Here is a 14381-nt window from a genome sequence, read left to right on the forward strand (position 1 = left end):
AGTATCACCTTATATATAAAACTGTATAAATGAGAGTTCCTCCGACTTACCAAAGCAGGCCGTCCTACCTGAGAGTATAACTCACAGTGGTGAGTCTGAAATTTACGGTTAGTGATGAACCTCAGACAAGCATGATACACAGAATCAACCATTCGAAGACATTGAGCAGAAGCATTCATATATAGAATATCACCATAATCCAGCACAGGCAAGAATGTTGCAGCAACAAGCCGCTTCTTTGTATTAAAGAGAAACACAACTTATTTTGAAAATAAAATCTCAGTTTTAACTTCAGATTTTTCACAAGATTCTCTACATGTGGTTTGAATGTAAGCGAGTCATCAAGTAAGATTCCCAGATATTTATAGGTGTGAAATGACGACCAACAGTAAAATGTTGGACTGCCGAGTTCATACTGTGCTGTGAAAAACTATTGGCTCCTTCCTGATTTCATATTTTTCCCATATTTGTCACAATTAAATGTCTCAGACCATCAAACTAATTTTACTATTAGAGAAAGACAACCTGAGGAAATAGAAAATGCAGCTTTTTATTAAATCTTGTGTGTTTTAGGCCATTTTATCAAATATTCCAAAACCTTCATTTTGTTTTGTTTTTTAGCCATTCAGAGGTCGACTTACTGGCATGTTTCAGATCATTGTCCTGCTGCCTGAGTGCTCTTAAGCTTCAGGGCATGAACTGATGTCCTGATGTTCTCCTTCAGGATGTTTTGTTGGAAGGCAGAGGTCATGGTTCATCAGTTACAGGAAGTCATCCTGAATCAAAGCAACCTCAACCATCACACCACCATGTCTGACTGTTGCTGTTCTCTTTATGAAATGCTGTTAGCTTGATGTAACGGGACTCAAACCTTCCATAAAGTTCAGCTTTTATCTCGTCTTTAGATGTTCTGGGTTCTTCTGTGACCTCCTGGATGAGTCGTTGATGTACTCTTGAACTAATCTGTTTCTGAGTTTTCTCCATGTGTGGATGATGATGGTCCTCACTGTGACTTTACAGGAGTCCCAAAGCCTTAGAAATGTCTCTGTAAGCATTTCCACACTGACAGACATCACTGACTTTGTTTCTCGGCTGTTTCTTTAGATCGTGTCATGATGTGCTGCTGTTTGAGATTCACTTTGTCTGACAGCTTCTATTTAAGTGAATCCTTGATTCAGCAGGTCTGTCAGTAATCAGAGCAGCTTGTGGCAGTGAAATGTATTTCATCACAGTTCATTCAGGATTTTTGATCCATGGCCAGATAGCTTTGGATAGCTTTGATCTTTAATTAATGAAATCCACATTTCAAAACTATGTTTGGAATTTACTTGTGTTGTGTGGATTCTGGAAAGGGACAAATACTGCAGCACTGTACTAAGACTAAACTGAGGGAAGACACACAGCTCGATGCAGGTGGAGCACCTGAGAGAGGAGCAGGTAAACACAGGAGGACAGAGAGGAGATTAAAATGAAAAAAGAGGGTGAGTAACCCAACAGCATGCAGGAGAAACTCAAAGAAGAACTCAGCCAGGATCTGTCGCCCTCCTGTGGTCATTTTATAGAAACTACAAAATACAATAATGGATTACACAGCTCTCAGTCTCCTTTATATAACTCAACTTCTGGATTCAGTAAACTTTAAACATGGTGGTAGCCTGCAGAGATCAGATTGAACAGGGCCTAAATGTGAAGTTCCCTCAGAAAAGCAAAAAAATGTCTTCATTATAATTGAATGCGATTAAGCGGAACATCATGTTTATTGTAATAAAAAGGGTTTTTTTCCCACCATAAATCTCAAAACCTACAACACAAAGATGAACTACCTTCCTCCTCATTCTGCTCCTCTTATGCAGTCTCTCTCTCTCTCTCTCTCAGTCCCCCAGGTGGAGGTGGACTCAGGGGTGGAGTCAGTCCTGCTGCTTTTCAAAGCCGCAGTTCACCTGCCCAAAGATGCGAAAGTGGAGTGGAAGCATGATTACTACCACTGGAAGGTTCACGTGTATGAGAACGGCTCTGACCAGCCTCAAAAACAGCACCAGGTTTACAGAGACCGAACGAAGATGAAAAGTAACCTGCTGAAAACTGGAGACCTCAGTCTGACCCTGAAATACCCCACAGATGGAGACAACCACACCTACACCTGCACCGTCTACAGCAGGTGGAAGAGGATTCTGATGGAGAAACAAGTGACGCTGAAAGTCAGAGGTCAGTGCTGTGGATACAGGTCAGGTGACTGTGGGATCAAATCAAACCATCCATCTATTCAATGCATTTTACAGTGTCAGGAAGTTTGATGTTATTTATTATATATTTAACTAGATGCAAAAAACAGTCATAGCTCCGTCAGAATAACTACAACATGTTTCAGCAGGACTATGAAACATAAAACAGAAGAAGCATTAGTCATCTCAGCTGTCTTCAGCTTGATTTCCAAATGTTAAGACTTCTGCAGTTAACTATGTGATACTTTCAGGATATCTCTGGTGGGTCCGCCCCCTCTAAAACATCTCCAAAGCACCAGTTTTTCTTCTGTGCATGAAAATAAGAGAGCTTCTCTTTCTTCAGTGTGACAGTTACAACATGCACATTAATCCAGAAAAGAGAGTTATGCTAAGAAGAAGCTAATGAACGCTAACTGTGCTGAGAAACATCTCTTTAAAATTTACACGAATATCTCCACTCGGCACCTGGTGAAGGTTACAGTGATGGAAGATTTTCCATCATTACCATTTACACTCTGAGCCTCCAGCAGTTAAACAGGGATCCTGGTCAGGGCTCTAGACTAACCTTTTGACATGGGCGCACCGGTACGCCTAACTTTAAAAATTTAGGCGTACTGGCACAAAAGTTAGGCGTACTCAAATGTATTAACCGCATCGCTTAACACCGCAGTTTTACATGTGCACTTTCTTTTGGGGGGGGGGGGGAGTCCATACAGACAATATTCATCTCTAAATGATTAACTAACAAACTTGTGCTTAAAGTGCTTTGTCAATATTGTAGAAAATGTTAAACTTAATCATCATCTTGGCCTCCTCTGATGACCTGCTGCATGCTGCTGAAAGGCCGTGGGGAGAGGGGACACTTGGGCAGTGCATTTATTGCAGCATATAATGTGTTTCCTGGATACACTGTGCTTTTTCAGCTTTCAAAGATTGATGGCACCATGTCAGAGCACTGGCTATGAATTTCAGACAGATCAGGCCTTAACTTAACAAAAAAGTTATCAATAGTTCTTTTCATCTTTTCTTATTACCCACAGCTACATCCACACATGCCTTTGTGTGAAAGTAACTGAGAATAAAACACAGAAAAACATGAAGGAGATTTTCCTGGTCTGGCTTTTTATAGCAGATAACCTTAAAAATATTCTGCAATTTTCTGTAATTTTGCATAATTTTAAGAAGTTTAAATTTCTTCAGTATTGAGCAGCAGAAATTAGGCTTTCTTGTCCGAGGTCATTTAAGTGAAAAAAGAAAAAGACAGCGCTGTAAACAACGGTAGACTGGTGGGTAATAAGCGAATGAATAATGCAGAAAACAGATTTGAGACGGGAAACTGTTCCTGAAGTACACACTGAGAGCTGTGCAGGAAGTGTGATTTTTATTGTGGTGGAAGCAAAACAGCAAAAGTCAGAGGGAATTCATGACGACATTGATCAAATGTGAAGCGCAGTTTGCTGCTGGCTCGGCGAATTTTGGTTGGAGAGAGACAAAACCTGCAGCTCAGAATCTAGCGCAGATTCTAAAAATAAATATTTGGTCGCACAGGTGCGAGCAAATATTTATTTTTAGTCGCACCACTGAAAAATTTGGTCGCACTCTAGGGCCCTGCTGGTAATACGCAGACTTTACTAGAACAAAGCTCATACTGAAAACGTGCAGAGTAATAATCATCTTATTAAACACCTTAGAAAGTAAAGATTCATCAAAGATGAGCAAGAGTGAAAATATAATAATTACGTCCTCCAGACCAGTGGAGGTCCTCAGTGAGTTAGAAAGGCAGAGCTGATTGATCAGCAGCAGCATGAAGCTGAAGGAGCATTTACCAGATCACAAAGTAAATGTCTCAAAGAGGGAGAAAATATTTTAGACATGCATTAAATAGAAATAAGACTCTACAACCAGTGAAAATAATGTGTCACTCACTGATGATACAAAGATATTAAAGTAATGATCTGATTTGTACTGTAACCTTTATAATTTAAGTATGAATAATTCTGCCATCAAACTCGCTTTGCTGTGACTCTGTCTCAAATATGAATCAGTTAAGTGAGGCAGATGGTGGTTATTGTGCCAGATCTGGTTCTCTGAATTAAAACAGCTAAACATGAATAAATCCTCTGCAGCAGTGGCTTTACTGCCGAGTATATTAATAATCTCTCTTAACAACTTTCAAAATTTAAAGTCTCTAAAAATCAGCATCTGTGTGTAATTTCATCGCTCGTCATGATTTTTCTCACCCATGTGTCTAAAGTTCATTCTGCTCTGTATCTACAGGACTCAGAAAACCTGTGTGAAACTTTCTAGGTTTGATCTTAAATCAGCATAAACAGGCGACTGTTGTCAGCTTAAAGATGTTTGGTCTTGATAGAGCAGTGAGACAGAGACAGGAAAACAGGGAGACAGACTGAGGAGTGGACATGCAGCAAAGGGTCAGGCGGCTGCTGTTGGGGCTTCGCTGTGCTACATGGACACATGTTCTACATGCTGAGCAACAGCACATTTCATCCTAACAAGCTTTGTCCTTGGAGATGAGGCTGCATTAAAGGTGGAGGGAAGGTGGAGCCATTTGTTCTGCTTTAAAATGCTGCAGCTCCACGCTGACTTCCTCTGACTTGTCTCTGAGTTTCCATTAGTGTACCTTTGAAAGTTTTATTGAAACAGTGTTGAGCAGAGAGCTATGAAGCAGATCAATGTGTGTTAGGTGAGTGTGTGTGTGTTGTCATGGTAACAGCTCAGTTTCCGCTTACTGAGCACTGGGCTAATATGTGTGATGTAGAGGAGTCAGAGTGCTGTGTGAAGAAGCTTTAAATAACTCCTTTAGCACGTTAGCAAAGAAAGCCTTGATGATGGACAGGAAACGTCAGATCCTGCCATGATTAATTTAATAAAACAGGAAGTTGAACAGCAGCACTTTCACATTAACATCTCTGAGAAATCACTTGGTTGGCTGACTGTACAAAGTTGAAGCAGCAGTTTTTCTAATGCACCACCTTCATGTTTCCTTCATATTTGAATCCCCCTGTAGATGCTGACAGGTAACCATGTCACACAGAGCTCAAGCCTTTGAATCCAGCTGTGACTGTTGATTTTCTATTGAATGGACTTTTTCAAATCCAGCTGTAGGCCTGTGTTTGTGAGCTCATTAACAGCTGTTTGTTTAGAGAGACGTGGTCCTCACAGGACAGCCACTACAAACATATGATTTTATAGAATATGATGCATTACTGCAGATTCAACACAATAGAAAGGATTTGAAATGAGCTCAGCCTTAAACATGTGCAGCAGTAATATTGATCCACAGACACTGATGGGAACATTTTTCTGCACAATAAGTACTTTGACTTTTCATACTTTATGTACAATTTGCCAGTACTGCAGTTTTGTGTGTAGTGAGGTGTTTTCATGGTGTTTTCTTGGTGCTTTTACTAAAGGAAGGCTTCTATCAAATTCTTCCACATGTTGTCAAACTGAGCTGTGTGATGAAGTGAGTGTGACAGAAACACTCAGACTGTGTTTCTCTGCTTCATCAAGTCAAATCTGGTCCTCAGAGACTGAATAAAGTCCTGTCCCACTAACAGCAGCTCCAACAGTCTGTTCACTGCTTTCTTCCTGTCAGTCTTCATCTTTCTGCTGCGTCTCCTCTTCACACTGACCACTTTCTATCTAACAGTGAGCTCCCAGTGAAGCAGCAGCATTCAGCCTGTTAGAGTCAACACAAATGTCTCCATCCAAGCTCATGTTGTGCTTTGTTGTCCTCTCAGTCCCCCAGGTGGAGGTGGATTCAGGGGTGGAGTCTGTCCAGCTGCCCTTCAACACCACACTTCACCTGCCTGAAGACGCTAAAGTGGAGTGGAAGGACAGTGATGATGATAAGGTCCACGTGTATGAGAACGGCTCTGACCAGCCTGAAGAACAGCACCAGGTTTACAGAGACCGAACGAAGATGAATGAAGACCTGCTGAAAACTGGAGACCTCAGTCTGACCCTGAAACACCCCACAGATGAAGACAACAGGACCTACACCTGCACCGTCTACAGCAGGGAGGGAAACATCCTGCTGAAGAGAAAGGTGGAGCTGAAAGTCAGAGGTCAGTGCTGTAGATACAGGTCAAAGGTCAGAGGTCAGACTCATGATGGTGGTTCAGTCTCAGTGGGCTAGAGTATCATGTTTTTATGGCTCACATTTAAAGTGTTGCAGCTCTAATGTACAGCTGTCATATTAGAAATAGAAGCAGCTCTGATTTTAGTGCTCAAAGAAATCTATGAAGTGATGAATTCACACATGAACAGTTTTCTGCAGCGTTCCTCTCGGCCTTATTTGCAGCTCCACTCTTGTTTTTGCTCTAATAATTATTTCTCTCCATGAGCTGTTTCTCTGCCTGAAGGAGGCGCCACTCCATCGCTTCATTTAGTGCAGAACAAGAGTCACATGATGCTGCTCTGAACACCAATCACACTTTGTACAGCTCATGTTGTGTTTGTTGTCCTCTCAGTGTGTCAGGTGGAGGTGGAGGAGGGGGCGGAGTCTGTCCAGCTGCCCTTCAAAACCACACAAAACCTGCCTGAAGATGCTGAAGTGGTGTGGCAACGCTATGAACCTAAATATAGGAAGGTCCACGTGTATGAGAACGGCTCTGACCAGCATGAAGAACAGCACCAGGTTTACAGAGACCGAACGAAGATGAATGAAGACCTGCTGAAAACTGGAGACCTCAGTCTGACCCTGAAACAGCCCACAGAGAGAGACAGTGGGAAATATGACTGTGGACTGTATAACAGGAACATCTGCTTCAGATCAAAGAAAGTGCAGCTCATAGTCAAAGGTCTGTGTGTGTGCGTGTGTGTGCGTGCGTGTGTGTTGTTAAGGTTCACATAATTGAGAAGGAGAGTACAAACAACCAGGTCCAGAAGATCTTGGTCAAACAATTGATTTTAATGAATACACGCGTGGGAAGACGACTCTGTACGCAGACAGGAATTAATCTTCGACTTAATCAAAGCATACACAGATTTTTATAGCATCAGGGTTTGAATTAACGACGCCCCTTCATACGTCACAGACAGAATATATACACACATCAAATCAAAACCACAATGACTTTTAACACAGTTTAAAAGAACGTTGTCTTCTATCTTCATGGCCGGTACTTCCTGTCACTGCCGGATGCTCTCTTGTCATCTTGACACCTCAGCAGCAGTTCTGCGACAAACTGCTCTTTCGCAACCCCGAGCAAAACATGATTAAACTTCCACCTATAAATGATTCTCTAACTGAGTGTGTGTGTGTGTGTGTGTGTGTGTGTGTGTGTGTGTGTGTGTGTGTGTGTGTGTGTGCGTGTCGTCCTCAAATGTTCTCTCAATTCACCCGTTGCACTTCTGACCTTTTACCAGACCACAGGCTCATCCTTATGTGTAATAACCTAACTGAAACTACATGTACTATGTTGAATAAATGTTTTAATCAAGAACCTCTACTAAGAGCTTAGTAAAAGAATATAAAAGTATAACAGACAATTTGAATAACCTAGTAATTCAAATAGCCTCGTCTAACCTGCTCCTCAGAATGACTTTCGGTTTCAGTTCTGCAAAGCCTTCTGCAACTTCCTGTCAACTCCTGCAACTTAGTCTTTCTGAAAGACACACACACTGTTTAAACCTCTGAATACAATATCAATGCTGCAGCTTATATTATTAATGCAATGGTAATGATGATGATTATTTAACTATCCGGTTGTTCAGTCTGACGTCACTAGCCGTGTCTGGGTCTAAACTCCGCTGCAGGTCCATATATCAAGCGATCACTATGGCATTACTGAGAGTTGAAAAACTGTCTAAAGTCTTTCATCTTTAATAAAATGATCAGCGTTCTGCTCTACCAGGTGTAACAATTGAGTTTAACATCCAGGCATCCATGAAAACGGAATTTATGACATTTAACGGGGTTAGAAGTTAGCAGGGAGTTAGCTCGCTAGCTTCTATCTAAATACAATATAGCATGTCCTGACTGCGGGGTTTTGGAAACAAATTAAAACGTACAGCTCTGCTATCACTTGCAGCATAAATGAAGACAGAAAACTAAACAGCAGTGACGTTTGTAGGGTTACTGAAGTTGGGCTAGCTGGTATATAATGATGTGCTACGTGACCGCTAGCGACACAGCTATGTTAGCATAATATGAACAAGCTAACTTTTTTTCCACTCGATAAAAGTTAACGTGAGTGTTCTCGGTGGTCAGGAACAAATGTAATTGCATGGCAGGATGCTGTAAAAGGACCAAACTTCAGCCAGGAGAACAACTGAGATAATCCATCCACAATACGAGGTTAGTCATTCATATACTGCTGCATGTGCTGGGCTGTAGTTACATCCTAAGGTTTTAAAAACTGAGCTTAAATAAATGATTAGCGGTAATAAAAGCCGAGGGAGGTCAACAGTGATCACTGACTGTTTTAGGAGCTTTTTGAGATTAAATAGAAGAAAATACAAAACATTAAACATGTTAACAACACAAAAGCCATATTAAACGCAGACTACTTTAGACCCGGAAGTAGGATTCATCGCGTCATCACTGAACAACCGGATAGCAGTAAAATAATTTCCCTGCTCCACAGTGTGTGTGTGTGTGTGTGTGTGTGTGTGTGTGTGTGTGTGTGTATGTGTATGTGTGTGTATGTGTATGCGTGTGTGTATGCGTGTGTGTGTATGTGTGTGTATGTGTATGTGTGTGTATGTGTATGCGTGTGTGTGTGTGTGTGTGTGTGTGTGTGTGTGTGTGTGTGTGTCTCTGACTGTCTTGTGTCTCCTCTGCAGGGAGAGTTCAGGTCCAGGATCAAACAGGGGACATCAGGAACAGAAGCAGCTCCATTGATCCGACTCCTCTGATGGCTGATCAATCAGTTTGATCTGTGTGTTCTTTGATTATTGATCAGTGATGTCAGAGTGGAGTCAGTGTGATGTTGTTGTTGTGTGTTTGAGACTTTTAGTGTCCATGAAGGTCTCTGCTGCCGTAGATCCTCTGAACTGTGACAGAGGTCTCACTCTGGAGGAAACTCTCAGCACTTTCCAGCAGCTCCTCCATCATGGAGGACGTTCCCTCACTGTAACAGGTGGAGGAGAGAGGAGAAGAAAAATAATAGGAACTAATAGGAATGCAGCAAGTAGACAATCAGAAATGATCAACAGTTGTTCTTGTTGTGGTCATTAACACTAGGAGTCCCAGGCTTCTACCTTTCTACCTTTAAAACCCGGAGAGCAGCCAAATGGCTTTTAGCTAAGCTTTAGCTTCAGCCAAGTGGAAGCTAAATTGGCTAGTCATTCATATGTATATTAGGTTGTTACCTGGGAATTCTGGAGGGAGGGGAGTGGGGGTGTGTGGATGAGGGGGTGCTGGAGCTGCTAAAAGCTGTGAACTTCCTTTTGTGTTTCATCTTGATGCATTCTCAATCATCCAGGGAAATAAATCTCCAAAAGTCACCAACTTGGAGTGTTTCAGTTTGCCATCTTAGGGAGAAATCAACACACATGGGTGTAGGTCCTTTGTTGCTGAGATTTATTGATAAAAACAGTACAAAAAACCAACCATTTGTACACATATTTACAAATAATAATAAAAAGTGAGTGAGTACATTTCAACATTTTCAGCAATCACTCACAATCCTGGCACTGCCATGGTATCTGTAGTCTGCATTTACCACATGTGTATCTGTAGCAGTGAACACATCGCACAGTGGCATGATTGTTCTTGCATTTGTGTTTGACCTGACACATGGCTCTTTTTCCAGGGCTAGGTGTGGAGCAGTGGCGGCTGGCCCATAGGGGGCGCTCGGGCTCCGCCCCCCCAAATGTGGAGGAGTAAAAATATATATTTTTAAAAAATTCATCAATGATAGTTTTACTATGTGTGTGCCCATATACAGCCAGGCGTATTTTAACATTTTCACCAGCTGACTCATTAAAGTTCAACCAACAAACGGTGTTTTTCTTCTTCTGGGGCGCTCGTCAAAGCGCCCTTGATATGCAGCGAAATAGCCTATCATTAAATGGTTGCCAGGGGAAAATAATAAATATTTGACCTATCAGCGTCGCTGAATTAAATGGTTTGGGGGCGCTTAAAATTGCGCCCCTGCAGAAAACGCGCGAAGATTTGCTGTTCTAGAATTTTACCTCAGTCAGTAGCCTAAGTGAGCTATAAGGTCAGAGAGAGACGATGGCAGCGGTATTGTTAACGGTTGAGGCACAGCCTCCCCCAAATTCGGTTAGATCGCTTCTAACCTACCCTTTTGCCAGAAGGACAATGGCAGAAAAACTGCAAGTTAAAGAGTTGGGACCTGACAAGCCCGAAATTCAACTAACCCAGGCAACGAAGGAGAAGTCAAAAGCATACAACAGGACTTTTTGTCGGAGTTGGTTCCAGCGCAAGTCGTGGCTGACAGGCTGTGGAACAGCTAATGCACTTTTTTGTTTCCCGTGCATACTGTTCAAAAGTGACAAGTGTGATTTGACGTGGACACAATCTGGACAAACCGACTTAAAGCACCTCTCCGAACGAATCAAGAAACATGAAAGCTCACGAGTTCATATGTGTAAAGCTAGCTGTGCTAGGGAAAACTAGCATAGCGGCGCAGCTAGATGATGGACATCGGATTGCTTTAAGAAGGCACAACGAAGAGGTAGATAAAAACCGTCATATTTTATCTAAAATCATCGATTGTATTAAGTTTTGTGGTGCTTTTGAGCTAGCAATGCGGGGACATGATGAAAGTGATTCCTCAGACAATCCAGGGATTTTTAGAGGTTTAGTCGACTAAGTCGAATATGGTTGTTCATTTTAAATTTAAATTAAAATTGTGTTGTTTGATGTACTCATTAAATGGGTCATTTTAGTCGATATCATAAAAATTGCCCCCCCTGAGATTTTTTTCAGGAGCCGCCACTGGTGTGGAGGGTTGTGTCCGAAGCAACTGTTCTTTTCTTGCCTTCTTCGCAGCTACATGAGAGTGAGCCAACTCTCTTGCAAGCTCCACCAGGAAGTCCACCCGTCTTTCCTTCGTCCCGGTGCATGCTTGATACAGCACATGTGCATTCAGTGCTGCCATGTCAATCATGTTATAGAACACGGCAACTGGCCAGCGCCGTGTTCCTCTGCGGACAGTGTACTCCCGAACCATCTGGTCCATCACATCCACGCCACACTTTGTTTTGTTGTAAAGGGTGACAGTGTTTGGCTTCCTTTTGGTAGTGTTATCAGTCTGAACCACGCTGTGCATGCTGCTCAGAATATAGACTGTCTTCTTCCGTTTGGCCGCATACGCCGTCAGCGTGGCAGCAGAGGTTGAAAACACCTAAGAAATAAGATAAATTGTTATTTCCATAGCCCTTTTACACACAATGAAACACATAAACATAGAACCACAAAAGACCTGCAACATACCTGAGTGGTGAATTCATTGCGATCTGTCTGTCTAGTGGATTGAGGAATTTCCCTGTGAATCTTGTTGACTGTGTCGAGGATGGATTCTTCACCATGTAGAATAATCCAATCCAATACCTATGTGCTGTCCACTGCCAAACTGAATGCATCAGGGTGTTGATGGGTAGCAGAACTGGCAGATTTCCACTTAACAATTAAATATCGGCCCGGTAAGGAAAATGTGGATGCAGACAGCCTCTCCAGGATGCCGATAGACATGAAAACATTTATCTACACATGTATATTTATTTTCCACAAAGCGCTTTAGAAAAAACTTTCGAATGTCATTAAAGTGGTGCTTATGGCTAGGGATAAGGTTTTAGTTTGGGATAAGGTTAGGGTTAGGTCTCAGCCAGAACCCAGGATAGGAACGCCGGATGTCACCTTTCGCGTACCTAAGGAACGCCTCGGGACTGAGAACTGGCTGATTCTCTGTCCTCTTTTCTCATCCAGGTTCCTTCCTCCTTCATTCTCGCCCCCAGTTTCCCTTCTCACTCACTTTTCCTCTTCCGACATCTCCATCTCCCTCCCCTGTTCTCTGTCCTTCTTCCCTCATCCCGGGTCCACCTTTCCCTATACCCATCCTCCCATCTCCAACTTTCTCATTTATTTTCCCACATTCCTGTCTCACTTCTCTGTCCACCTTTCCTGTCCCCCTGTCCCTATCCCCGATGTTCCCATTAGCTTTCCCCGTTCTCCTTTCCCTGTCCTTTGTCCTCCTTCTCTCGGCCCAGGTCCACATTCTTCCATCCTCTATCTCCCTTTCTTTTCTTCTCCTCTTTCCCTAACGCCGGGTCCAACTTCCTCATCCCACTTTTCCATTCACCTTTCCCCCATCTGTGTCTTCCTTCTATGTCCAGCTTTCCTGACAGTGGATATTAAGGTCAGTGCCATGTCATTAATACACTTATAAAGTAGTAACTGACCCTGCATATCCAGAGAGTGTGCTGCAACTTTCTGTCTAAAAACTCCACACTGTTAGAAAGAAAGCATCACTGACAACCAGTCAATATAAATACACACTGAGCTCTAATATTTCTATTTGTATAGATACTAGAAATGTCAGTGGTCTGATGTTGGCCTGTTGACATGATTTAAAATAATGCAATTGTATTGATATAGCCATCAAATCACAACACTGCTTGCCTCAAGGTGCTTTATACTGTAAGGTAACGATTCAAAAATAGTACAAAGAAAATGGAGAAAACCTATGACCCCTTTTGTGCTGGTGCTCTGGAGAGGTGAAAAACACTCGACCACTTTCATGCTCAAGCTGATTTTTAAATATGAACAAATCTGACATAAAAACATCCACAAATAACGTTTTACATCAGTTATCCTGTCTGTAGAACACGTGATGTTAATATTCATTAAAATCAAATTGACGGTACTGATCTTCTTGGACTAAAGTCTGTAACAAAGGGACTCAAATTAAGTTGAATTTAGAGTTTTGTGGTTCCTAGTGAGGCTGTGTGAGAGAAAACAGCTGATCAGATTTTCACTTTTACCTCCACAAATGTCCTGCTCAGAGCTGCTGTTCCTGTTTTTCCACAAAGAACAGAAACAGAAAGTATCTGCAGAATCTTTTTCTACTCAAAACAAACTCATGATTCAACCTTTAAGAATCTAAAGAACATTGTCTGAAGGCAGATTCTGAATGTTAAAAATAAGATAATATTGTTTTTATTCATGTATTTATTTATTCACTCATTTACTTTTTTAATGAATGATTGACTGATTGGTTTTTGTTAATTAACCCTTTCTCTTCTTTTTCTCTATTTTAAATTTCTGAGACAGATGAAAAAAAATCATCATTTGATCAAAATAAACCTGCTGAATAATTAATAAACATGTCTTAAAAAGACAATTTAAAATGTTTAAAATTTCAAGTGTGGAGGTGGTGGACCAGACTCAGTTCCATTTAAATATTCCTGTTTATTTTAGTGGATCACAAATCTGTCTGAGTAACATCAGAATAGTTTTTCTTTGTTTTTAATTCTTTAGTTCTTCACACTGCCTTGAATGAGCCACAGATCCACAGTTAGATGGGTGACATGTGTGGTGTTTTATTTAAACAGTTTATGTCATTGAGATCAACACTTTTACAGTTAAACCTGTGTACAAACTACAGTTTTTAAACTCTTCTCACCTGTGAGCCATGCTCTGAATAATCCTCATCACTCAGGTCACAGATGAACTCTAAGGTCAGACTTCTGCACTGCTTTCGAGCGCTTTATTCTCCAGTGTGTGCCTTTATGTTTTTTGTGTGGCATGAATTATGTTCCCATTAATTTTTTTCCTCCGTTCTTTGGTTTTTATATGTGTGCACGGTGCATTTTCAGGCTATTATCAGTTCAGAGTGAGAGCAACATTCACAGCAGTCTGTCTGTCAGTTAGAAAGTTTCTAGCATTTATTCAGTGATTTTGAATCTTCTGGTTACATAACGATGTCTACATGTCTCTCTTGGATTAACAGAAAAATGCTGCAGGTTTTCCTTGTTAAAACTGAAGAAAAACAAACAAACAGTTTTTTTACGATAAAAAAGCTCAACAAATTGAAAGTGTTCAAAACTGAAAGGTCTGATTTTAACCCTGTGAGGCTGCTCTGATCAACAACATGGACTTTACTTGCCTTTACTTACCAGTTGACTGAAAGGAGGAATCTCTGAATGTGGAAACATTCATCA

The 14381-nt window shown here is 41.5% G+C and overlaps 1 protein-coding gene across 1 annotated transcript in view; it reads left to right on the plus strand.

The window, feature by feature from the left end:
- The window catches only part of LOC146578318 (uncharacterized), a 50471-nt gene that overhangs the window by 15960 nt on the left and 20130 nt on the right, over positions 1 to 14381 (plus strand). Inside the window, exons 8-10 of the mRNA XM_085267801.1 lie at positions 1876 to 2205; positions 5987 to 6313; positions 6719 to 7048. Coding sequence (XP_085123927.1) covers positions 1876 to 2205; positions 5987 to 6313; positions 6719 to 7048 — 987 coding nt within the window. The remainder of the gene's footprint in view (positions 1 to 1875; positions 2206 to 5986; positions 6314 to 6718; positions 7049 to 14381) is intronic.

This window comes from Mchenga conophoros, linkage group LG3, assembly GCF_057382185.1.
Source record: "Mchenga conophoros isolate Kocher_MC1m ecotype Shallow Benthic linkage group LG3, M_conophoros_male_GT1.1, whole genome shotgun sequence".
Classification (NCBI taxonomy): Eukaryota; Metazoa; Chordata; class Actinopteri; order Cichliformes; family Cichlidae; genus Mchenga; species Mchenga conophoros.